The 26,744-nt window shown below is 37.7% G+C and overlaps 1 protein-coding gene across 4 annotated transcripts in view; it reads left to right on the forward strand.

Annotated features, from left to right (window-relative positions):
- Positions 1-26,744, forward strand: part of VEZT (vezatin, adherens junctions transmembrane protein) — a 59,078-nt gene that overhangs the window by 28,325 nt on the left and 4,009 nt on the right. For 2 of the 4 annotated variants that reach the window (XM_064451046.1, XM_064451066.1), the window contains exons 5-11: positions 587-862; positions 5,938-6,087; positions 14,454-14,601; positions 17,690-18,021; positions 18,667-18,860; positions 24,188-24,288; positions 25,464-25,671. In XM_064451046.1, the coding sequence (XP_064307116.1) occupies positions 587-862; positions 5,938-6,087; positions 14,454-14,601; positions 17,690-18,021; positions 18,667-18,860; positions 24,188-24,288; positions 25,464-25,671 (1,409 nt within the window). The remainder of the gene's footprint in view (positions 1-586; positions 863-5,937; positions 6,088-14,453; positions 14,602-17,689; positions 18,022-18,666; positions 18,861-24,187; positions 24,289-25,463; positions 25,672-26,744) is intronic. The other 2 variants (XM_064451056.1, XM_064451075.1) reach the window with 1 other exon arrangement.

Here is a 26,744-nt window from a genome sequence, read left to right on the forward strand (position 1 = left end):
TCAAAAGCTGCCAAATTATTTAAAATGATTATTCAAGCAATCCTTATAAAAATGTGCTAAAAACTAGTGGTGTTTTGGTGTCCAAGTTAAATGAGTCAGAATCTGGAAAAAATAAAGCTGGCGTTACTTGAGGGTTTTGTTACCAAAAGAAACATGCCCTTCCCTACTGTACTCTTGAACCTGGAAGTACGGATCTTCCCGTTCCTACCCACCCTGGCTTATAATGCTGAGTAGTCAGGTTTTTTTCTTTTTCTATTTTCTTTTCTTTCTGTTTTGTTTTTGTATTTTTTTAAAGCCATACGTGTAGGAGAAACTGATCTTTCAAAGTGGTACATTATTATTTTGCTTGTGCCATAAAAACGCCAGAAAAATGTTTCCTTAGAGTATACTGACCAGGTAATACCATGTACATATACATCTAAATCTCCCACTAGGAGCAGTTTTCAGTGTTCACAGCTCCCTTCAGGACCCACATAAAAGCTCTGTAATAAGATGGCGTAATCTTAAATGTAACCAAAAGCTTCATGATTTTCCCACTTGTTTGACCTCAGGAATCTGTGGTTGATGATAATTTCTCTGTTTGCAGGGATGTCTCGCTGTTTCTTGCCTTTGTAAGTGCACTGCTTATGCTTCCTTCGTGGTGGAAGGAATCATCGTGGCTGCTGTGGGGACTAGTTCTGCTTGTCTATGCAGTCTTTCGAGTGTGGGGCACATGGAGGACAGCCAAGCTGCAAATGTCCCTGCGAAAATACTGTATCCAGCTGGAAGAAACAGTGGCGAATAGCCGAGCTTTCACTAATCTCGTGAGGAAAGCTCTACGACTCATTCAAGAGACTGAAGTAATTTCAAGAGGATTTACCCTGTGAGTCTATATTTCGCTTTATTTAATACACAGATCCATTCAAGCCAGATGTCTTCTAAAAGTGTCTTGTTACACTGTCTCCCATAACAAGTGAAATTACTGAAAAACATAATACCTAAAGCTTTTAATTTACATAAAACAGTATAATTACCATTCATACTCAAAGTATGAATTCTAACAACTCAGTGCTAAAACCCTGCGTCCTGAAGGAGAATTAAGTCTCGCAAAACTTGTATGCCTTTGCAATCTCCTGCTTTGCTAGCAATGAAGTACAGGAGAAATAGATTTTGAACCAATTTAGTTAATTATTTTGGGAAGTCATTTAGAGGGTTGTTTGTCTGAAGGGTTTTTGTATCCTGTATTACCAAATCTATGTAAACAAACTGACCTGCAAGTAATAATTCATATTTTAGAAAATGAGATTACATTAAAACCACTCTATTTTTATTTAACAAATAACGGTCTGAAGTAATGAGAACACAGCAATTGGCAAAAACCATCAAAGGTACACCTCAAATAAAGTGTACATGACTTTTTTCTTGTATACAATTGTTTAGGAGTTTAGATTCTTAGATTATTTACAGCTGAATTTGCCTCATCTGCTTAAGTGATGTGAAAGTGTTCCTGGTTATTTAGCTCTTGTAGCTATTTGGTAATTTTTGCTTATTTGCTATGTGAAAGGACATCAGAACATGTTCAGTATATGCAATGATCCCAAAACCAACAGGCCCACTTCTGTGCACTCTCATTGCCATGTATGCTTTTCCCTTATAACAACCTATGGTTACATATGTACCTGTGCCAGTTAGGCTTAAGGTTAAAGGAGGTGGGATTCACCAACAGCTAAAATCCAGTTGACTTCTTTTTAAAAACAACCGAAACTTCCCTTGTGTGCACAAAGAAATTGTTTGCTCATGCCAGACCAGCTATTCTGTGCTCAGGCACATGTTTTTACATGCAAGCTTGAAACTGTAGACTTAACATTTTGAATTAATTTTCTAGCTAGAGATACCTTCAGTATGCTTCACTGAAGAAATGTTTCATTCTCCCTTTGGAATGCACAAGCATGTCTTCAGTCTGCCTAGCTATGTGTTTTGTTTTGGTTTTTTGCTGAAGAAGCATATAGTTAAGCAATAGGCAGTCTTATCTTTGCAAACGGGTTCTTAAAAGAAATTATTGTTAGGGCTTGTCCAAATTACAGATGAGAAAAACATTTGGATTTTTTCCTAAGCTTAAGCAAACGAACTTGTGGTCAATGTCTAAATTGCTGGTGCCTTGTTCTTTTACTACATATCTTAGATAACAGATTAACAAAAACCAGACTGGTCTTTAAGCTGATGCTTGATCTAAAAGCCTCTTTACTTAAAACTTTGGCAAGCTTTTCAAAAGACTTTGGAGTATGGATGGAGTGGGAGAAGTCTGACTGTGCCAGCATCCTCATTGGAACAACTGTCCAGTATGAAGAAGTCAGTGCTGTACAGGTTTTTGTTTAGTTTAGCCTGGAGGAAGTTCTAACTCCAAAGTGTCCTTTTCAGCATCCACATATGCAAGAGGTGCTGTTGCACAGGGCACAATAAAATTCTTTGGTTGAGATAGTGCTTCATGTATGATCCAAAAAACTAGCTACCCCTTTTTTCTTGCAGAATTTTGCTGCAATAAACCTTAGCAGAACGAAGTTTACTGTGTTCTGTAGTAACCTTGTCAAAGTCTTAATGCTTGTTCGGAAAGAGTCCCATGGCAATAGAAATGGTTGCAACGGAAAAGTTGATTAGTATCTTCTTGTGTCATTTTACATCCTTGAAGGAATGGGATTTCAACCAGGTAGCACAGCACCCTGTTCAGTGATACGTATGCTGCTGTTTTAATATACTGCTAGCTCAGCATAGGACTGAGCATTAACCATGTCGTGAATGGAAAGATACTGAAGCTGACGTTTAAACAGTACTGACTTCAGATTTTGGCTAGCTGCACTTAGCTGAACTGTAATATGGCAAGTCCAGGTCTGCAGCTTTGGGCTGAAGTTCCTTGCATTCCAACACTTTTTTCTCCCCGTTGCACCGTTGCTACATTCTCATAGGCTAATTTACATGTGCTTTGAAATATCTATGGCCTTGCTTTATTCTACCCCATTTGCCCCATCTTAATTCATATTTGACTATCTCTGTAAATGTTAAATTATTATTGATGAGGTTTTGATTGGTTATCCACTGTTCCACCTATTTACTACTGTGTGGTAGTGACTGCTATATGCTTAACTAATTCAAGCATTGTTTTGCCTTCATTCCCCTCCCACCCAAAAAAACCCACAGCAGCCATGCTGGAAAAGGAACTAAGAACCCTGTCAGGCCTCTCTTATATTAGCTGCTCTCAAAGGCAGCTGGATACTCTGATTTCAGAATGGCCTTCAGAAGTATTTAACGCTGCTGTTGGCATTTCAGGTACATCTGTGTAGTACAACCTCTGCAATGCAGAGATGGCCAAGACCTCACCAGGGTAGTTTGGATTACAGAAGTTGTGTAGCCAAGGTAGGGCAGTGCTATACTCAGTCAGAATGGCAGTATTTCTGTCTAATTGCTTAATTTGCAATTAGACAAATGAAGCTTGATTATGGGTTGCAGCCTGGAATTTCTGCTGGGTAATGAAAGTATGTCCATTGTCTTGCACATTATAAGATGGAAACTGTATGAATACATAATAAAAGGCTGCAGCAATAAGCAGCAAGTAGTTATCTCCTTGTCTGTCAGTGAAATAATCAACTTTTCTCCAAAATGCTCCCTTTCTACTATTTTTTAAGTTAGAATCAAGGTCTATGAGCACATATTGGTGTATAAAGCATGTTTATAGATCTGCTTTCATGTTGGGGTGCAGTAATATGTTTTTATTAATGTGTCTGTAGAAGTTTGTTAAAAGCTAAGGGTCTGTTTAAAATTTGGCTAGTGAGATTAATGGAGAAATAAGTCACTGTTCTTTACAAGTAAAATGGGTTTGGAGCAGTAGGAAAGAGGAAATTCACCCTTAACCTTTTTTTCTTCTTGCTACTTGTGGCTGGTACACAGAGGTGATAACATTTTGTGAGTCCAATTAAAACATATAGAAGATAAATGGAACATTAGGAAGTCAGGGATATGCCATGTCTGGCACAGAGACATTTGTAGCAAGCTATACTAATTTAAGATTACTGGAACAAAGAATAATTATTTTGTAAAAAACAATGAAATAAGCCTTTCCAGAAGGAAAGCAAATTGTTTTGCTGAGTACATGCTGTGCATGAGTTGTGCTCTATTGGTTCTCTATAGGAACTGGAAATGCTTACATTGCTGTAGCAGAACATAGATATCTCTCTCTTTTTCACAGTAGAAGAATTTTGCTCCTTTTCTTTGAGCCTGCTTCTGACAATTCACCCAGGGCTTGAGTCTAGAAACTGATGTGAGAGTTCATCCCTAAACACTTCCAGTTGTTGCCTTCAAAAGCTAGGGAAATTATAGAGATTGGCATGTACTACATTACATGCTGTGTTCCCTAGTGAAACATATGGCAAGATTAACATTTTAAATTTACATTAAGAAATTGAAATTAACCTAGTTTGGTTTTATTTTATTCAGGTTTTAAAGTACTTTATGAGATGTTATATAAGTCATTTTAATATCACTCACATAATTTAATATGGTACACAGATATTTTAATATGATATTTTGGCTAGAGTATTCAATATACTGCAGTATTTGGCATGAATCTCCTTGTGTTAATCATGTTTAACAAACTGGTATGGGTCCAGCCTTGCTCAGTGGGTGGGCTGCATTGCTTTCCATATTAAACAGTGAAGGCCATAAGCTATTTCCCCTCCCAGTCAACGTGCAGCATGGTCCAGCTAAGCACATGCAGTAGGACTGATGTTTTTCCAGAAGGGTCAGGTCTGCTGGCTTAGTCAGCTCTTCAGTCATATGGGCTACACAAATAGTGACCAGTGCAGCAACCTACCTCAAGCTTGCCAGGTACCCTGTATGCCTTTTCCTTTTAAGTGACTGTGGACATAAAGTCACCTCCTGACCGTGCCCTGGGAAAGGTGAGAGCAGAAGCAGGCTTCTAGTCCCCAAACAATTCATCACAGTTCATTGTCCTGTTGTTCGCACTACGTCCATTCCTGAGCCAATTCTAGTAAAAACAGTCCCAGCAAGTAGAGTGCACCTAAGCTGTTTTCAGTGTCTCAGTCTCAGTCTGGCATCAGATTATATATGAACAGCTCTAACTGGATATTAATCTTCTTTTCCTTTTCTACAGCTTAATGTTACACAGACATGTTTAACGTTCTCCCAGTTCACAATTTACTTTATTGCCAGGAGAGCCAATTTCTTACAATTCTAAAGCCATTCTGAAGTGTATTCTAATAGACAAATGGCACGTTTTCTTTTAAATGGTATGTTCACCTGAATATGTGGACACCAAAATATTTTTTCACATATACTGGTATAGTTGTATGCATTTCATGTGTTTACCTGTCAGACTCCCATAAACACAGCTGTCATTCCTTGCATGATGGTAAAATCTGTGTCACCACTCAAATAATATTTCTGTTGATGTAGAGAAGAATCTGCATGGAGAAGGTTGAAAGAATATAGTGTTTTGCATGACAAACAATATGTAGTAACACATCTCTTCTGCAAAAATTATTTAAATAACAAATTTGCATATAAATAGGTATATGTTAAATATCTGTGTGTTAAAACTTCCAAAGCTTACAGTGGGCTTGTGATAGTTTTGTATCAGAGATAATGTTATGGCCTTCTACCCTTAGCGTATCATTTCAGAAAACTTTGGCAAAAACAGATATCCTCAGGAGTTTTGCCATGCATGGCTCAGATGAGAATAGGATCAGGCTGTCTACTGAGGAATCCTGGCTGATTATCTGAAATTTTATTTAAATGTATCATTTATATGATGCTCTTTTTTTTTTGCGCTGATAGTTACTGAGTGGTTTGAAAAAGTTTTCTGAGTACTGGAATAAGAAAACTAATGTACTGTCTTCTTAAAAATACTTTAGGACATCTGTACAGTTGTATCACATTTTACTTTTCAAGTTTGCTTGACAGGGTCAGTGCCGCTTGCCCATTTAATAAAGCTGGACAGCATCCTAGTCAGCATCTTATTGGTCTCCGGAAAGCCGTTTATCGATCTGTCAGAGCCAACTTTCGAGCTTCAAGACTGGCTACTCTATACATGCTGAAAAAATATCCTTTGTGTAAAAACACACGAGTTCAGATATTCGATGTTATTGTGACTGTAACTGTGCCAATGTTTAGAATTAGTATGTCTAGAAACATAAAATGTCTAATTACTTACCTAAACAAGATTAAAAAAAGGTAGCGTAGTAAATTGGTGCTTATGCTTGGTTTGGAATATTCTTAAAATGTTTGTCTTTTTGTGTACTGTGCAGTGTGAGATAAGATTCTGTGCACTGAAAACATTGTCCCAGTTACTGACACCCATGCTTTTGGTGTAAGTGCTGATAATGTGTTTCAGAATCCTTCAGGATTTTGTTTTATAACTCCTCTTAGCCATCTGTTTCCCTTGCACCAAAATACCCTCTTCTCTGAACAGTATGGCCTTTCACTTGACATCCCCGTGTTCAAAGGTAAGTTGATTTCCTGTTTCAGACAAGCTGGGTGAAACTCTGATTACATTAATTAGTCAAAAGGCACACTTAAGAGCAAGGAGTTTCTACTCTGAATCAAAGCAGTACACTTTGTTCAGATCCCATTTTGTGAAGTGTCATCTGTATTTCTTTGGTCAGTTGTATACTTTCTTTAATGGCATTAGCGTTTCAAGGGTTTTTTCTATGTTTATTTTACTTACTGTTCAATATAGGAAATAACAATGTCTTCACCCTGTATTATAGCAAAAAATAAAACAGGTATGTTCCTGATCTGAAAAAACACATGCATGGAAACAAAAGCTGGTGGTAATGTGAGTGTTGACAATCTGACATGACACATTACTTGTTTTGTCTTCCTGGAACATAATATTTGACTAATATAGCTTGCCTGGCAAATGGATGGAGATATTGAGTGATGACACACGCACACAGAGGCACACTCAGAGCTACAAGTGTGTGCATTCACATTGAAGGAAATTATTTAATTGCAAAATAACAACTTGTGTTGGGATAGGCATCCTTTTTCTGGGCTCAAGCCTTCACTCTTAGCTCTGAGGAATAAGGTGGTTTTGCTATGTAAAGAAAGAAAAAAATACTCTGGTTCAGACACATTGGTAGGAGCAACTGATACTGAGCTTGGAAATAATCAAGAATCACTTCTAAGAACATGGGAAGAGAGATCTGGAAATAGGATGAGCAAACGTGGCCTTCCCATATATCCTCCTGCATGAAGAATGTCAGTCCAGCAGTGGTTATGACAGGTGTGTAGATTGTTGCTGTGGGGAAGTCAAAGAATATTGGTGTGTATTAGACTGTCCTCTAGTTTTGTAACTACTAAAATTAAGGAATAGCTTTTAAATTAAGGAATGGGAGAGAAGAAAGTTTTGTTTACTTTTGATAATTTGATACTTATATCTGTCTTGGAAAAGTTTTTTACAGTGCAAGTTCCATTACACCAAGTTATCGTGCAGATATCACAGTAGTAAGGGCCAGCAGAAATAAACGGCCAAAAATTTATTGAAGTTGCATGTATATGGGTGGGTTCTTGACAAGTGGAAAGGGAAGCATTATATTTGTGCAGAACGTTGTGGCAAAACCAGCAGTAGCATGTGAGCTGAGATGCAGGCCGGGCCAATTCTGCAGTGCATAAAAACTGCAAGTACAGAATTTAAATGTAAGGACGGTGAGTAAAGGATTCCTCCTCCCCATCAGGATAATTAAGAGCAACTTTAAGGTAGTTCCAAGTTGCCTTAGTTTGAATTTTTGCCTGCGTATCGTGGATGCCTGAAAATGTTGCATGTATTACATGGGTATTGATGGCAAGGAGCATCTTTCAAACAGATTCCAGTGCCTTGTGCAATTAAATAGTACTCTTATGCTGGAGGAGCCAAAGATTCCTTCATGTCAAAAGCATTCACAGCTGCCACTTGTGACAACTTTAATGCCCTTGTCCGTCATCAGATTGTTAGCATGAATCTGGCCTTCAGCACAGAGAAAGAGGAACTGGAGAGATTAAATGAAGGAGTGAGGTGATAAATTGAAGGAGAGGAATGTTGATAAATTAAAGGAAAGGAACTTCCCTCCGATGTGTGGAAATGAGATCCCAATTCTGACTTTTACAGTTCTTTTTCACAAGTTTTGCTTCGCACAAAAGCAGAAGATATCCTCAACTTTAACTCCTCTAGGTTATTTGAGTATGAATGAATGAATTGCTATTTGGAATTTGCTTTTTCTGAGGATTGTGAGAGACATTAATCCACTAGCGCTGTTAGTGATTTACACTGACAATAGCAAAACAAAATGCTTTTATTAGAGAAAAAGATGTTAGAGAAATATTGCAAATATTTAAAATTTTTATTAATATTACAAAACTGCATTAAAAAATGCAAACCTGTTTTTCCTGGTTAGTCATAATACTGTTTAAATAAACATTTTTTTGTTTTACTGGATATTGGTTTGTATTTTTGTTGCAGAGCAGATTTATCTCTCTTTTTAGGCAAGTGAAAAACTGAATTATTTTTGCTTGGAACAATTTTCAGTAGGAATTTAATATGCAAAACACTTCCTAGTCTCAAAGGGAGCAGAAGTTGAATCTTCATAGCTAATACTAAAGATCAAATCTTAGTTCCATTTTAACTGATGGCTGATCATTCTTTAAGGTGATTTTTCTCTTTAAAGAATAAGGAAGTAGTCATTTCTTACGAGTGTGAGCAAATACCTAGGACGGGCACTGCTTTCAACCGTGGAGTGTGCATTTCATGCAAACATTTATGTGCACATATAAATGGGAAATAATCTTCCATATTACAGTTTGGTTTCCTTGGTTTACGGTATTCAGTTGGTACTGCACCATGGGCATGATACTTGTCCTTCAGCAACAGTGGTGAGCCTTTGATTTCAGAGATCCTTTCTGTGTCATGTCCAGTGTCAAAATAAGGTCCTAATCTGTGACTGGGCCTTCTGAGTGGTGTACAGGCCTACAAAAGGATGATAATGTGAAGTATGTCCTATTTTCCTTCATCCTTCTGTTTCTTATAATAAACCTGGAAATCTGAGATTGACATTTATAATGCAGTGAAAATAATTGTTGCCTTACGGCTACAGTAAACATGTCTTGAACTGAGACGTGTCTATCATTAGATAGAGTGCTTAAAGTAGCAGAAAGTAGTAGAAAATGGTATTAAATTTACTAATGTAGTAAAAGGCATACTTTGAATTAAGCTTTCATTTAAAACATTCCTATATATTCAGAACTTACTAGAAATATCTGTAGCTGAATTATTTTTCAAGCTTACTATGTCAGAATATCCCTTCCAAAAACAATTTGCAACAAGATCAATTTACTCATTTATGGCTTAGTGAGGACTGATAATTTTCTCTACTTTGAAAATATGCATTTATATGTGCTTAACAGAATCAGCCAAACAGCTTCTTATAGGAACTCTTTTCTAAGACAGGTTGCATGTATGTAATATTAAGCAAAAAAAAGTGTTCAGAAATAAGCAAAATCTATTTCAATGGGTGGGTTACTTTTTTGTCCAGAAAAAGTCATTGCAGTGAATAATGTTGTACAGACATGTGTTTGAGCTAAATTCTACTGTGAATTTTCATACTTACATTGATTTAAATCTGGACCTTTAACACTATACAGTAAAATAGCAAAGCTTATTGTTGCTTTATTTTACACTGCCTTGAGAGACTTTTGTTAGTAATCGTAAGTAGGTTGCTAAACATACACTTTAATGTATTTGATTATTTCTGAGATAAGTATCAAATTCATACTTTGAGTCAGTAAAACTAATGCTATTGGAAGCCAAAAGGAAGCCGCTTTGAACTTAAGCCACTTGCTTTGTGTTATAACTTCAAGAGAGACAAGGAAGAAAATATACTTGAGGGGCTGAGTGGTAACTGTTGGGCTGAGTCTTAAAAACTGGCTAGTCTAAGTATTAACCTTAATCGTAGACATAAATGAGTGACTAAGTAAGAATAAACTAGTAAAAACATCTTAATGTTAAGGGATATATTGATCTATGCTAATCCATTAAGTATAGATATTATAGCCATCAGTATTACTTCTCCTACCAAAATATCTGCAGCAAGTTAGGCTTTTATGTTAATGTATACCTCAAATGTGTAAGAGGGAGATCCGTCTGATGAACCCGTTACAGAGAGTGAAAAATCTTAATTCATGGTTTTATTCATGGCAATACAAATTGCATAAACTTGATAAGTTATCATTACTCACTTCAATAAAACTAGAAATGTAGCAATATTTGCTTGTGGCTAACGGGCCCCCTTTTAGCTAGACATCTGCCTTCAATGAGTAGAATAAATTAATACTGTGCTAATTAAAATCTGTTCCCATGTAAAATAGAAAAGCTATACAATTATACTTTAGCCTTCTACCAGGCATTTGTATCAAACTTGGTGAACCAGTGGTTTAATGAGACAGAAAGTCATATTCCATATACTTTATATGAAGGGACATTTGGGTACTTGCAGAAACAATTCAGTATTTTCTCATGCGGTTCTTATTATGATTTGTTCATATCGGCAAGAGTACAGTGCTCAAAATCATAGAAGAAAAAGTCAGAAGGGAGAAAAGAGTACTTCTATTTCAATCTGGAAGATGAGGGTATAGTAGGATGCAATGGCTGAAAGCTTAAACTGGAAATTAGGCAATTTGTGTTAAGTATTTAGAGGATGTTGTGCAGACCAGTCACTACTTGTTCAACAAACCTCTGCACTACACTGAATTGTGTAATAACTCAGGCAATACTTCAGTCAGCGTGCTAGTTGCTTAATATTCTTACATTTAAGAGCCTTGTGGGTTCTGCGTCATAGGAGTCTATGGTTTATTCACTGATTTAATGATATGCAAGCTGGATGGAGGAAATTTTGTAGCTTATGTTACTGGATGATATTAATAGTATCCTCAGCTGGTGCAAGATGGTGTGATACTCCACAGGTAGGACCTGGAGGTTGGACCATATAAACTGAAACAACTTTAATGTTGTTGTAAGTGTAAGGTCTCATTCTCTGATGGCAAGGCATAAATAGTGCTATAAAACCAGACATTGCATAACAGTATTTTAAACTGGATGGTATCTCACCCCATTAAGGTGGAATGGATTCTATAAAATGTGTTCTATGTTGTCGTGGTTTTAGCTGGGATAGAGTTAATTTTCTTCACTCTAGCTGGTATAGTGCTGTGCTTTGAAATTAGCATGGAAAAAAAACCTGTTGAGTTAACACACAGATGTTTAGGCTGTTGCTGGGCAGCGCTTATACTAGTCAAGGACATGTCTAGCCTCCCATGCTCTGCTGGGTGCACAAGAAGCTGGGAGGGGAGGGGGCACAGCTAAGAGAGCGGATTCAAACTGACCAAAGGGATATTCCATATCATGTAACGTCATGCCCAGTATGCTACCTGGGAGGGGCTGGCCAGGGGAGGGGGGAGCAATCGCGGCTCGGGGACGGGCAGCGTCGGTCGGCGGGTGGTGAGCGGTTGTATTGTTTGTGTTTCTGTGGTTTTTTCCCTGTTTTCCCTTTCCCTTCCTTTTCCCTTTTATTATATTAACATTATTGTCATTATTATCATAATCATTTATCATTATCATTTTATTGTAATCATTAAACTGTGCTTATCTCAACCCACAAGTTCTTTTGCTCGTTCGATTCTCTTCCCCATCCCACAGGGGTGGGGGGATTGAGCGAGCGGCTGCGTGGTGTTCAGTTGCCAGCTGAGGCTGAACCACGACATATGTCTTTGAGATGCACTGAGCACAGGGAAACTTGCATATTTCCTCTAGTAAATCTAGCAAAAAATTTTTCCTTCTCCTCTGTACAAATTTAGTTATTACATCACAAAATGTTAGAAAACCACATACCTTTTAACTTGGGAAAGAGAAAACTCACACAAGAAAATAGTAAGCTAAACAATGACCTCTTTGGGTCATAAAAGCCTAAATCAGAAATCCAGTACTGGAAGGTCTGAGTAAAGATACTTGGGCATTTTTCAGTGTGATGTTTCTTCCTTGACCAGCCAGTTCATCACATGCTTACTTCATCCCTTCCCGCCTGGGGAGCAGGTGAGAATTTTATAAAAGAGCAGCGTGGATTTCTCAGGGATATTGCAAAGCCCTCCTGTTAGATCTTTAGGTATGAATGTGCTTCTGGAAAGAAAAGCATGAATATTAAATTGTTACATACAGGGGTACATTAGCGTTCTTGCTTTTCTATAGGTATATAAGATCAGCCTCCTGACAGAGCTTAGATGTTCATTATACAGATATTTTATTTTGGATATGATAGTTTGTTATTAAGTAGCTTTGCCTTCTCTTCTTTCAGGCTAATCAGGAACGTAAGTTAAACAGATAAATGAAATGTTATCACAAAGACATAGAAAAATTTACCTAACCAAAGGTTAGTTACTGTATTTTGGCTTTAATAGAAAATGCTAACACAAAAAAAATATTGTGGTTTAGAGCAAAGAGCATGAAGGAAGTGTGTGTATATGTATTTGTTTGTGTATATGTATGTTTAAACTTTCTAAAGGTTTAGTCCTTAGGAAGCTAATGGGGGCATGTGATCAGTTCTCTTCTTTCATCTTGCATGGAAGTGGCAGTGGGAGGGCTACAATAGAGCAGGGCAAGGCAGGAGGTGCAGGAGTCCACTGGGAATCCCTCGCTGAGACATAGTATTGTTAAGTGGCTCCTTTGGCCCAACCACTCGTTTGAAATGTTGCCTGGAAGGCTTTTTTTAGCATGACTTAGAAATTCATGTGTGTCCAAACTGCTTTTTATGGTGCTCGTGCTGTTGGAAATGTCTTGTTCTGGGAAAAGATTAACAAGGAATATAATTGGTCTCTGAGATAACTGGTCCTGAAGGGTTTTGCCCTGACTTTTCAATCTCTGATGGAGTTACCATCTTCATCCCATGTGCTCCATCTGCTGGGCGTGCTGGCAGGTTAACTTAGAATAGACACCATTTATGTGAGGCAGCTGCTGGTGGCAACAATAATATTCTGTTCCTAATTAATTTGCATTGCAGGTATTTGTCTGAACACTTAATAGGCTTCTTTCTTCCTGGACTTCGGGGAGAAATCAGGGAAAAATGTATTTGTTTATTTAGAGCCTGGACACTTAACATTGCAGTTTCCTGGGATATAGATTATATTTTTTATGCAATGTTCTTCTAGTCAAGTGGTAAAAATTTTCTTGAGCAAATCACTTTTCCAAGCTCAATCCTATGAGAATTTAGCACGTGGAAAATTTGGGAGTGAAAGCGGATGGAACTTGTAGCTTCTTCAGAAAACATATTAGTTGGACAAGAAACAAGTGCTTCTAATTGGTTTTGTGTGCCCCAAGAGATGAAAGCATTCAATTTGTAAATTGAAATATAAATGAAAAAAACCCATCGTTTAAATTAAGGCCTATTTTTATGAATGCTTTACAAATATTTATATATATATATATATATATATATATATATTTCTGTGGAACAAAAGTGCATATGACCAGAAGTTGTAAGTTTGTTTTAAAGCAAGTTTTACCATTTTGTGACTAGGTAGCTAGCCAAAATGTGCAGAAATCTTGAACTGTTCCTCCTCCCCCTTCCCCAGCATGAGGTTAGCCTAAAATTAGTGCTATTTTAAAATAAATGCTGCCTAGTCTATGAATTATTTTTATCCATCTTCTGGTATCAGTTATATTGTGCTTGCTTCTTACTTTTTAAGCATTTCTGAGGACTGGAAGTGTACATTTTCCTACTCAGAGTTTAAATGTGCCGAATAGCGTTGATAGGTAACAGTTTGACACTGTTCCTGCCAAGATCATGGTGGCTTTACAGCGATGTAATCAATAACTTTAATGGTATGACAATTGGAGAGCTCCTCTTCTTCATGGTACTATCTGAAATGTCAAAGAGCAGTTATTGTAGAGATCTCTGAGTGGTCCCTCCACAGACAGAACTCACAGGGAATTCCAACCCTCCTGGGTTTGGTCTATAACATAGGCTACCTTTGAAACTTAAAATTGTGCAATTAAAATTGCCCTTTCCTCTGTTAAATATATGAATTCTGGTTTAAGATTGACATGAGCTACTTCTTGTAAACTTAATATTTAAAGGTAAAATATTTTCCTTGCTTGAACGGGATGCAGGGATTTTTCATCAGCCTGTTTTGTTTCTTTTTATGTGTTTGTATTTAGATGTAGGTGTTTTGTCAATGTCTCATCTGTCATCCTTCTAAGAGCATTTAAAACTTGTGCTCTGAATAAGGATTGCAAAACATTCAGTTGAACAGGATTCTGGTGGATTTGAGTGGAGTGTATGTGCTTTCATACAAACAGCGAGAAATAATAGACCTTATTAGGTGTTTTTCCATTTTCTGTGTGTTTACTGCAAAAGTTGCTTTGCTAACCACCTTAACTCCAGCCAAACCTATCCTCTGAACTCAGAGAGTGACAATGTGACCAGCTACATCTGTGTAGTCCCCTTTAAGGAGCTGGGTCTGGGACTGAGTGAAGAGCAGGTGTCTGAAGAGGAGGCACACAACCTAACCGATGGCTTCAGCTTGCCTGCGCTCAAGGTAACCTCACCTAGAAGGACAAACATCCACAGAGGCTCCTGGTGAAAACCTCTTCCTGCTGTCCTGAAGCTCTGTAGCTTGTACGTACTAGCCTGTAGTAACACGGTCAGCCGAGGGGGAGATGTTATCGGTCTCATATGATGTGTTTCTACATTTATTGGTATTTAGGTGATTTCTTTTTGCATGTAGTTGAAGAGAAGTTGTACAATACAACATGAGGATTTTTTACTGCAAATCATGTAAATTCAAATCAGTGTTTTATAATAAGCTTGATCAACTTCCTTAATATGATTTTTTGCTCTCTGATTTCACTTGATCCCAGCTGAATAAAATAATTTCCAGATTTGTACTTAAATCTTTTTTAGCTAATCCCTTGACTTGAATAAAAAGACATCAGAAGATAAAAATTAGTTGTAATTGCCAAAGAGAATAGTGCATTTAGTTACACGGAGGAGTAGAAATCATAAGCTTGGACCCCTGTTGCCATGAGGCAGTGTGGTTCTTTTATCTTTGAAAAACATTTAACTGTGCAGAATGACAACCATATAATGGCCTTTTTGTCTATCTCGTTTTGAGATGTTAGGTGTTTTTAATTTGCATGGGTCAATGGCTGCAATCGGAAAGAAGATCTAATTCGAATGCAAGTCGTCTACACTCTAGTGGTTCTCTGCTGAGGCAGTTCCCTTTTAACATTATTTTTTTAATGGAAAATTCCATTAATTTGTGACTTCTGTGTTTCTGTGGGGTTGGCTCTTGTTGCATTTTATTCACTTAATTCCTAGACTTTGACTTCTTTTGTTCTGACAGTAAATGTTACCAGTAACAGTGATTGCTAAGCTTTGAGGCTTTGGCTAATTAGTTGTAAGCTAAGAGCTACATCAGTTTTAAACTTTGGGGATTTTTTTTCTTGCCTTTTCATTAGCTGAAGTTCTAATTGCAACCGTGCCAGCCCACTTATTTACCCACTTATTTTTAAGCACAAGAAACCAGTCAGAGGTGTCCAAGCTTGTAAGCGAAGTCTTTGTTTACCTGCAATTTGCAGTAATTTAACTGAAAACTGTTTTAGTTAAACTGGTTGGGGTGCTTTCTGGATACAGTTAAACTCACAACTAGTAAATCTCAGTTTATGTTAACTCCTAACAGACAGTGATGTAGGCTGGGTGTGATGTAGTTGAACCAAACTAAATTAATGTAAATCAGTCAGTCCTAGGCAGATTCCTGCATAGATCATAAAACAGATACACTTCAAAAACCCTAGGACATATTTGTGTTGTGATCCCTGGATTTATGTGCAGTTCTCTTCGGTGTTTTTTTTTGATTTGAGAGAACTTGTCTGTATGTTAAAATGCAGGTAGAATACAGACATGTATCCAGATTTGGTAATATTTAGTTTTCATTCAAGCCCATGTCTAGGCCATATGACAAATGTAGCCTGTGTCTTTTGGCTACCTTGTCCTTGAACTAAACTAATTTATAGAGTGAAAATTTTTTGCTTATGAAAAAATACCAATTCAAGCTGAGGAGAGCCAGTTGGATGTTCTGGTGAAGTTTAAGTGTCAGTAAAAATCATCCGAAGCCATTGGCAAAGCAAGCTATTTGCAACCCTAAATGCATCCGGAAATTCCTTTTCTCTCATCATTGTGCCTTTTTTTCAGGTAGGTTTTGGATTATTATTATTGATTCCTGAAGTCCGGTACTTTTGCATGCTACTTTTTCACTGGTTTTTTCTTATGTCTGGTGGAAGGGATTGGTCTCCTTTTGTGGTTAGTACAGCATGAGCTTTCTATCCAGGGCGCCACACCTTCTGGGACACTTGTGTGATTGCTGCCCATTTGTTTGCTTTTTATTTTAGCACCAGCCAAATCACAGTCTTGCATGTGTGCCCCAAATTAATTACACATCGTTCTGTGTTCCTTCTTCTCATAACCATCTTTTGTAATTTGAGATACTTTTTTTTCTTTTGGAATATTTTATCAGTTTGCATCCAAATATTTTTTATATACCCTTGGAGTATATCACACCACATCTTTCTGAAGGCATTTAATTTTTTGTGCTACTATTCTGAATGTTTTGGTCTTGATTGTTTGCTCTTGTCCATAGTAATATGGGTACAAAGATGTAAATATATTATTTCAAATCCTGTAGGTTGAAAATCTCAGAACAAGTCATTTGTTAGCCCTATTCTGTAGCTGAGGGGGATGGAAAAAGCCATGATGAGTAGTTACTTTGTCTGCCTCAGTCTGGAATGCTTGAGAACAGATTTCAGACTACACCTCATAGTCACCTACAGTTGATCCCTTTTAGTAAGGACCAGTATTGCAGAGAAAAGTGTCATAACCTTTTGTTTTCATTTTAGAGATATAAGATGCTACTGTTCTGTCATGGTCTACTGAGCCAAGAGCCTTCTCTAAACTAAGGAAACAGTTCTTTTAATTTCATTGGAAGTGGAAGTTCTAAAGAAATTGCAGTTGTGGGTTTCCTTGCTCCTGGATGGACTGACCTTTTCTGTACCATATATAACACTGTTCCTTACAAGCCTTTCCCTCCTTATTGATACTGGTGAAATTTCTCACATTGGCTGAAAAAAAAAATTAAGTTAGGGGCTCAGCTTTCTTCAGGTGTAAAATGTTTTTTGTTGAAGTACAGTGCAATTAGACTCGTGTTTCAAGGTTGGGTGTGGAGCAATGCAACAGTAGTTTGTAGAAATGATAGCTTGGCATTATAAAGGAAAAAAATGTCTTTGCAGCCTCTGGAATTTTGGCAGCCCTTTATGAGCTGCAGGGTATGTGGAGAATATAGCAAACAATGGAACTGTCAGATGAGAACATGAGTTTTTAGGCCTCTGACAACCTTCTGAGCATAATTGCGTATAATATCCTTCATCGAAGAACTAACAGTCACCTAAGGTTCACAAGATCTGAACCTCACATGGTCTGGGATACCCTTTAAAAACATTCAGCCAATTTTTGCAGTTTTCAGAGTTCCTGTTGCTGGCCGAGGAACGCTTTCGCGTGGTGTATCTGTACTTTTACTTTAGAAGCTGGCTGTCTTCCCAGGTACACAGAGCTAACCCTACCCTGTTTTGCAGGTCCTCTTTCAGCTCTGGGTAGGGCAGAGCTCAGAATTCTTCAGGAGGCTGGTGCTGCTCCTCTCCCCAGCCAATGCATCCCCCAAGCCCTTGGTCTCCCCTGAACGGCTGCCTCATCATATCTTGTCTGATGTGACTCAAGGCCTACCTCATACACATGCTGCCTGCTTAGAGGAGCTTAAGCGAAGCTACGAGTTTTATCGGTACTTTGAAACTCAGCATCAGTCAGGTTTTGAACGGGCAACCAGAACAAAACAGAAGTCAAGAGAGCTGAACAGTCTTCAGACAGCGGTACGCAGCTTGCAGCTTCATCTCAAGGCACTGCTCAATGAGTAAGTTTACACAAGAATTAAGAGAATATGCCTGTAGGAAGCGGGCTTCAGACTTGAGTTCTTTGGGTTGTCAGTTTGTATCCCAGATTAAAAACAAAAAAGGCAGGTACGTATAGTCATTGCAGTCATAGGCATATCTTCACATAGTATGCAGTAAAAGATCCTTGGTTCAATATGGAACCTGCTGTTGTTTCGTGGTTATTCTTTAAGTATCTGATGAAAATTCAAAGCTAAGCAGCGCATTAAGACCTTGTCTCATTTTTGTCCCTCCCTCAAAAAAATCTGAAAACATACTTATCTTTCATTGATTTTGCAACATACCAAATGCTTTATAAGAAATTTCAGCTTATGGTAACTGCCCAGTTAATTTTTAAAGATTCATCACTGCCTTGGTGAAATAGTTGAAACTGTCCTACTCCTTTAATCTGACATAGAAGAATTACTATAACGAATGCAAGTGAACAATGTATCTTGATGTGGAGAAAAGGATCTTATTTTTTAAATTTTGGGGCATCTTTGACGAGTTGGCTGAGTTAGATTCTTAAAACTTGAAGACAATAACAGGGTATTAAATTAAACACTTGAAGGAACGGTCAAGCCAAATATTTATTACTACTTATTTCTGTTAATCTCCTCATCACTTAGGGTAATAATTCTTGAGGATGAACTTGAAAAACTTGTTAGCACTAAGGAGATACCTGAGTTGACAACAGAAGCCCATCAGGTTCTGGAACAAAAACTGAAGTTTATTCAGCCTCATATCCAGGCAAGCAACAGCTGCTGGGAAGAAGCCATTTCTCAGGTGGAAAAAATGCGTGGAAGAAACCCAAATAAAAAAGGTAAACGTGAGAGATTAATTTAACAACTAATGGGATACACTTTAGAGATGGAATGGTCAAATGGATGGAATTCTAGCTGAAGAAGGTCTTATGACCATACACTTTGAAAAACTGTATACCTGTCAGACTTCTTCATTGGGATGACCTTGAAGCTTTTGTTTCAGAAAAAAATGTAAATGTGTTAGCCCGGTTTGTTTGACCTGTGGCTTCAGATTGCTACATTTCCAGATGTAGGGTGGTAGCAGCTTGTTGCTTTGACTGGAGAATCACATGTGAAGGGGTAGGATTTTGAAGAATCAACCCTGAGATTTTAATTTATTTACTGTATAAAAATCACATAGTTAATTGAAATCACAATGGTGTTGTCATGAAAATTTCTTGACAGTGACATTTCCTGGAACATTTTAAATTGTAGAGGGTGTATTGAGCATACAGTACCCATTTACCTGCTCTCTCGGAGAGAGGGAGCTAATCTTCCATGTGCTTAAAAGTCATACTGAGCAGCATATCCTAACATTTTGCCTTATGTCCCTCTCCTTAATGACCTGTACTGCCCATGCTGTTCTCCTTGCAAATCACAACTAGCTTAAATAATGGAAGCGAACTTAGGCTCTCCTGTCATGGAGTTGAACCGATAATTTCTAATCTTTCTTTTTTCCAGGAGCTTTTTTACCATCCTAGGAAGGCACAGCCCAGCATCTGAAAAATGCTGGTAATAGAGACTGCATTAGGAAAATGATGACCTGGGGTATCAGCAAGTTACCTACAGAAATCCAAATTTAGTAGTCAGCTAAGCTCGTAATGATATATGGGTGGGATATCCAGTAGACGGAAGAATATTGCTGTGGGCCTAGAGGTGTGCGAGCTAACCTTGTTCGTGCTTACAGCTGAACTGGGAGCACTGGGAGGCCTAATGCAGGCTCTGTGCAGGTCCAGACATGGTATAACCAAACTTGCGTGTACTTTGCCTAACAGTCTAGTCTTACAACTTCCCTCTCAGTGCTGTGTAGAACAACCTATGAGGATATTAGAAGTAGTCTGCTACAATTTGCATGTGCTAGCCTGTTGTGTTTTGTTGGTACTCTCCACAACCAGCAGTTCCACTGATCTTTTTTTCCCCTTTCCTTAAATGTTCATTCTAGACTGCACACCATAGTATTTTTAGTTATTTTTGTTTTATTTTTACTTTGTATATAAATTTCACAGCAGGCACTTTTATTATAACTTGCTTCCTTTTAAAGTTCAGTACAAAAATAACCTAGTATGTGATCTAGAAGGGAGGGATTGCGTGGGAAATACAAAATTAAAAAATCCTTCACTTTCACTTTTGCCCAGTGACTTTCCTGGAAGCGTGCTGGGGTTGAATCTCTACTTCGCAACAAGTTTACTGAATTACTCCACAGGAGCTACTTTTAAATTATGTTGGTCATTGAAAACTATTTTTATCTGACTATATTTGTCTTTCCTGATATATTTCTAAGCAGTCCAGCTTCTGTGAGTTGACCTTTTCAAGCTGTGCATGAAATCAAGTCTAATTCTTCTGCTGTCTTTCTACAAATCTTAAGAGCTGGTCTGTCAGTCATGATTATATGAATTACTTCATTAAATTATCTTGGGTTTTTGTCAGTGCCTCCTGAAAGCTCTTTGGAAGAATATATCTTCCTGCTGAAATAATATAGCAGCTAAACACTTTTTTTTTTTTTTTGTCTTTATGCAGTATTATCCAAAACCAAATTAATCTTTTTACAAGAGCTGTAGCGAGAAACCCATGGTAATAGAACATGGTGTCTAAGAGGATGCCCAGCATTTTTGCTGCAATAGATGTTTAGTTCAACTAACTAGTTCAACCAGTATAGCAGTGGGAATACAGTTTTCAATGTCAGTTATGAACACTGTTGAAGAGGGAGCTGATGCTGATGGCTTAGACCCTGTTTTGAGAGGAAATATTTCATTACATAGAAGTTGTATATATTTCTTAAATATTTTTAGCAGTATCTTATAACTGTGCTTAGTATTTAAACAAAATAAGTCTTTTTTGCTTCTTCATCTATAAATACAAAATGTATCGAGTATTTAAATTTACTGTTTGCTTGGGTTTCGTTCTTACCATGCTTATATATTTAGCAAAAATGTATCTTTGCTAGTCATTCTTGGTTCCTTGTGCTCTCAGCACGGGAAGGTTACCTTCCATGAGAAGCACAAGTCAGCTCATTAGTTGCAGCAGCAAAGGGCCTGTGTTGCTCCATGGCAAGGAGGAAACTGGGAACCCAGTCCAGCATCAGAGTGCTGTTGTTGAACCAGGAGGTGAAAGTTTCCAACCACTAAAGAGCTGTTTAGAACTGTGGGCTATCCTAGTTAGGGTATCCTACGTAGCTGCCTTACACTTATTTTCAGAGCAGTTTTGGGTATCTTTAAGTGTTTTCTGTATAAACAGATCAGTCTTCTTCAGCAATCACTGCATGCTTCTTACCCTAAATCATTCTGTGTCGAAGCAGGTTTCTTACAGCTACGTTGAATAGTTCATTGCATCAAACTCTGCCAAAGCAAAGCCTTTCAGTCTGACTGATTAAACATTCATACACTCCCATCAGCCACTCATGGGTGGTGATACGAGCGTATATTATAGTATATGGTTACTTTAGCGAATGCCGTTTGGCTTCTTTGTTTACAGGACTTGGTGTATTTCTAGAACCAGTGCCGTTTGTCACTGAGCCTGTCAGTCAGAACAGAGCCTGAGAGCAAGTGGGGCTTTAGCACCTTGAGGGGAATTCACCTCTACTTAAATTCATTGGGCAACAATACTTATCTGTCATTGATCTACACGTAGATCTTTGCTCATTTCCGACATGACTTGATTCTAGACTTCCAGCCATCTTCTCTTTATTCTTTCACCTTTTTTTGTCACTGATGAAACTGCTTTTCCACTTAAGGCCTCCACAATTTAAGCATGTAGTAATCTGCTGCTAATTTTACAGGATGGAATACCCTTTATGGCTAGTTACAGTGTTGTTTTACTGATCTTTGAAATAATGTCCCTCAAACTGTCTAAATTCCATCCTTTTTCCTTTTAAATTGTCTCTATCTTTGCAAATATATAAATTTTTTTTAGATATTTATAAGAACAAGGCCATAGTACTGTGCTGCAAGCTCCTGGATCAGTCCTTTGATCCAATGGAGAGGAACTAAAGGAGTGACAGTTTTAGTTAAACACTGTGAATTCATGATCTTGAGGCATATCGTTAGCAGTGGCATCGTCCCATATAGGTGGCAGACAGAGCAGTCTGTACATATTAGAGCATCTGCTTTACTCCTCTGATTTGGGAAGGCAAGCTTTTATTTGGTAACTTCCATATACCATTCCAAATTTGTCTTCAGACCATCAGGAGTGTATTTCTATTGTTGCTGCCATCATTATTATTATTATTAAAGTGTTTTTATTACAAAGCAGAGTTACGCAATGGACAAGGTGGCTTGATATTTATAAAATAAATATGTCAATTTTCCACTTACTTCAGATTGCATTACATGCATCACCTTTCTTTTAAACTTTGCATTTAGATACTTCCGGAATGTCAAATCTTTAGCTCAGCCCAGGCAATTAGGGAATTACATACTTTCCTTGTTCGCAAAAGTAGGCAACTGAACACCACTAAAATTGTCATTAATGTGAACCAACTACTTTCAGAATACCATCCCTAAGTATAATCAATGTATAGATTAGAAATTGAAAATAGGGATAGTAGGACTTGGTAAGGTCATGTAGCCCATTTCCCTTATCAAGGGTAAATTAGTGTTTGTGAGTAAACGTTGTTTACGTCTTCCTATAAACCTCTCTTTAGAGACATTTTACACTATTTCCAGGCATTTATTCCAGCACTTAACTCCATTACCAGTAGAAAGTTATTACTGAATAGAAATATCTCTTGCTGTAATTTAAAAACGGTACTTCTGATCCACCCACAATGGAAATCCATTTCCTTTTTGTAGCTCTTACATTTTTGAGGATAGTTAATATGTTTGTTTCCATCTTCTCTGTGGGACTCTATCCTTCAACTCTTCCCTGACAACTATACTTTATTTAGTCCTCTGATCATTTCCACTCTTTTCCTCTGGAGTCCCTCTGTCTAGTTGGTCCACAATATTATTAAATGAAGGAGCCCCAGACTAGGCACTATGTTCCTCCCACGGCCTGATCAGTGCCAGAGTAGAAATGTAATTTCGTGTGTCTAACAGTCAGTGCTGTTTATATGTGCTAGTACGTAGTTTGGCTTTTTGCTTGCAGCAGGGCATAGTTGACTACTAGGCTCCTCACATCTTTTTCTCAGTGGTGCTGCCTAGTCAGTTGTCATATATTGTGCATTTGGCTATTCCAAAGGACAAAAATTTGCAGCCATGGTCACCAAACTGCTCTATCTGAAATCCAGTTCTTCCTGGGCTGTATCTCTGATTTTCCAGTATTATTTTCCATTCTAATTGTGCCCTCCAGTATCCTTGCAGATTATCCCAATGTCAGCGGATTTAACGAGCTGGAACACTTTTCTTTCACCTATTGGAATTATTAAAGAATATTGGACTTGAGACAAATCCTCATTAATGATATTGTTTCTGTCTGAAAATGTTAACTACACTCTGATTATCCAAGAGACTGTTTTGTGCACCTAAGAGCAACTTCTCCTGGCCTATGCATTTTGCTTATGAGTCTGTCATGACACCATGTCAAAACCCATACTGAAAACAAAATGCGGGACGTCTTTGGCTTCTTTCTATTCTGTTAGTTGCTTTAGTTGCTTTCTAGTCTGTTAGTACCTGTTACTGCATTGGAAAATGAAATTGGAGTAATTGAAATCATCTACTCTCCACAAACCCACAGTGGCTGTCACTTATTTCCTTGCTACCTTCCAAATAGCTTCCTGTAAATTTTGCGTGATTATTTCTTCCAGTGTTTTCCAATGATTTGAAGCTGATCTGCCTATAATTTTACTATTTTACTTGTCTTTTTAAACTTGGGCATCAAGTCTTTTTTCTGGTTTTACCAATTTTTCTTGCCATCTGCAGGTTTTGAAAATCTATAAAAATTCTGAGATTTGTTAGTTGAAGTATTTAAAGATGAGTTTCATCAGACCCAGCTTATATCAAAAGAGCTAATTATTTAAGTGCTCTCTAACACAGTATTTCAATGTATTCTAACTAGTGTTCTCACCATTTTTTGTGTGTGTGCCAATCCTGCCTAATGAAAATGCCTGGACCTTCCCTGAGTGAGTCAAAAACATCATTCAATGCTCCATCTTTTGGGGTTTTTTAATCACTTTTCTTCTTTCCCCTTAAAGGCAAACTTGAAGTTTCCTGTGACAACCTACAGCGTACTACAGTACCTTTAACACAGCCTGCCATACACATAGAAAACAAAGATCCAATCCCTGAAGAGCAGGTAAAAAAAAATAGGACCACTTAAAATAATAATTGGGGCTTGTCTGCTGTATCCATTCCTTTTTCAGTTGCTTGTGCAGTGACCTTCTTGTCTTGCTAAGACAGATGAAGTAGGTAGCCCGTGCCGTTTCATAATTGGACTTACAGAAAAAAATTATGTATATTCCTCTTGCTGTTCTTTGGGGAGGTATTTCCTATCCTGGAAGAAAGAGCACTAGCATTCATCTCTTCTCAATGTATCGTTAGAATTAAGCGACAAAAGGAGAGCAGCAACACAAATCAGAGTAATATAGAAAAACAAAGTGAATTGCTAAAAGCCAGTATATAAAATAGGGTCATACCTGCATATTGTTAGATGAACAGCTGCAAAAGGGATGAGCTCCAGAACAAACCAGCCTGTCCTCAGTTTGAGTAATCTTTGCATTTTTGGATACCTAAAACAGACTGTGACTCTGAACAGTTTTGTGTTGTTTGAGGAACTCAACAGTTTGGGCTGTCTTGAAGAGAGGCTGGCCTCCTCCATCCCACAGCTGAGCGGCGGATGCATTCTGAAAGCAGATTGAACGCCCGTGCTCTGCTTTCTCCCTCCCTCACCTTCCCCCAAGCCTACCCCACATGTATTCTCTCTAGATTTTTTTCCATATCAAAGAGCTGGGACTAATAGCTTTACTGGCTGTCTGTTGCAACATAAATGGAGCTCTGTTTTTTCATGCTTGTAAGCCAATGTAGTTAAAATTGGAGGAGGAGATTGCTATTCTCAACATCCTCTTAATAAGGATTTACATAAGTGAAATTAGCAAGATGCCTGACTGAGGAAGAATTGCTTATAGTGTAAATTAAAAAAAAAAAACCAGAGCCGCATCAGCATTGCTTACTTCCACCTGTAATTATGGGAAAATGGACTCCCATTTTCAAGGTACATCACTTGATCACACTTGTGTGTGAAAGTAAATCTTAGGTGACTACAGTAATGTTGACTTTCAACAAGTGGACTTGCTCCAAAATTTTACAGATATAGCTGAGAGTAGGTTCAGATCCACTGGCCCTGCTCAAACCGGGCTCCATCCTGTTACTGTGGTTGGCTTGTGTTGAGATCACTTGATCATGCATCATATTGTAGGACCTGGACTACACTGACAGTGAAGATAAAATTTTTTTCTTTCTTTCTTTCTTTAGGAATTGGAAGCATATGTTGATTATTCAGATACGGAGAATGAATACAAAAGGGAAGATTTTTACTGCTTTTCCCAGGAAGAAAGAGAGAGACAAGAACGAGAGAGACAGGAGTCTAAGAGGGTGTTACAAGAATTGAAATCTGTACTGGGATTTAAAGCTTCAGAAGTAGAAAGACAGAAATGGAAACAGCTGCTATTCAGCGACCATGGTAAGCATTGCTTTTGAAAATTAATTCCTTTCTAAGAAAGGGTAGGTGTCTGCCATCAACTTTCGACTATGTTAGAATTCGGACAGTGCTTAGCTATAGTAGTGTCTTTGATAGAGCTGTGTGGCCTTAGTTTGGTATTCCATCTCTTTGTATGACTTGTAGCAATCATTTTACTATATATTGAAAAGAACTTGGAAATGGGAATTTGGCTCTAAACAAAATATTGAGCTAAAATATTAAACACAAAATATTAAGATAGCATAAAGAGAACTGTCAGGCTATAAACCATGCAAACTGAACTGTCTTTCTTTCATGGCTTTCCAGTAAATATTAATTTTAATCAAGGTGGATAAATAAATTACTTTTCAGAATTTAAAGAAACCATCAGAAATTATCCCAGATGTACAGAAATATATAGGTTAAAGTGAAGAGCTAGACTTTGAAATATTAAAGGCTCATAAAAGAGTAAGACTGGCTTTTGCTTCCATGAGATTGTAAGTATACAGAATATGTTTAAAAAAAAAAGGTAACAAGAAAGGTTCTTCCAAACTAGCCTTTACTAACTCTGAGGACTGCTGGGTAGCTCCATCCACTTGCACTTGAAGGCAGGAATATGAAAGTTTCTCTTGCCTCAACAAGACGGTCTGTCTCTTCCAGCAATAGGACTGGATAGAACTTGATCCCTTTCACTGCTTGAGCTGTTTGATTTATTCTCTTTAAAATTGGCAGTAGTTTGTCTTTTCCTTTTTCCCTTCTTTTTTCCCATTTTCATTCCTTCCTCTTAAAGACAGTCTAGGAAAAGCCCTCTAAAAAATTTCATGATCTGTGTTATGAAAAACAACCTTCAAATCTGGCAACGTATCCAAGGATTCTGCCTCTGCCAGTGTCTACCAGGGAAAAAGACCATGGATTGCATATTTCAGTAATTTAGTGGGAACACACAGTAAAGACTATACCTGTTTATGAGACTGTTTCTTTTGACGTCAAACCCACAAAAATATCTGTTCTTCACAACTTTCTTCTGTATGTCCATTTAGCTACAACTATGGTAAAAGAAATCACTTGGCCATTGG

Source organism: Phalacrocorax carbo, chromosome 1 (assembly GCF_963921805.1).
Source record: "Phalacrocorax carbo chromosome 1, bPhaCar2.1, whole genome shotgun sequence".
Classification (NCBI taxonomy): domain Eukaryota; kingdom Metazoa; phylum Chordata; class Aves; order Suliformes; family Phalacrocoracidae; genus Phalacrocorax; species Phalacrocorax carbo.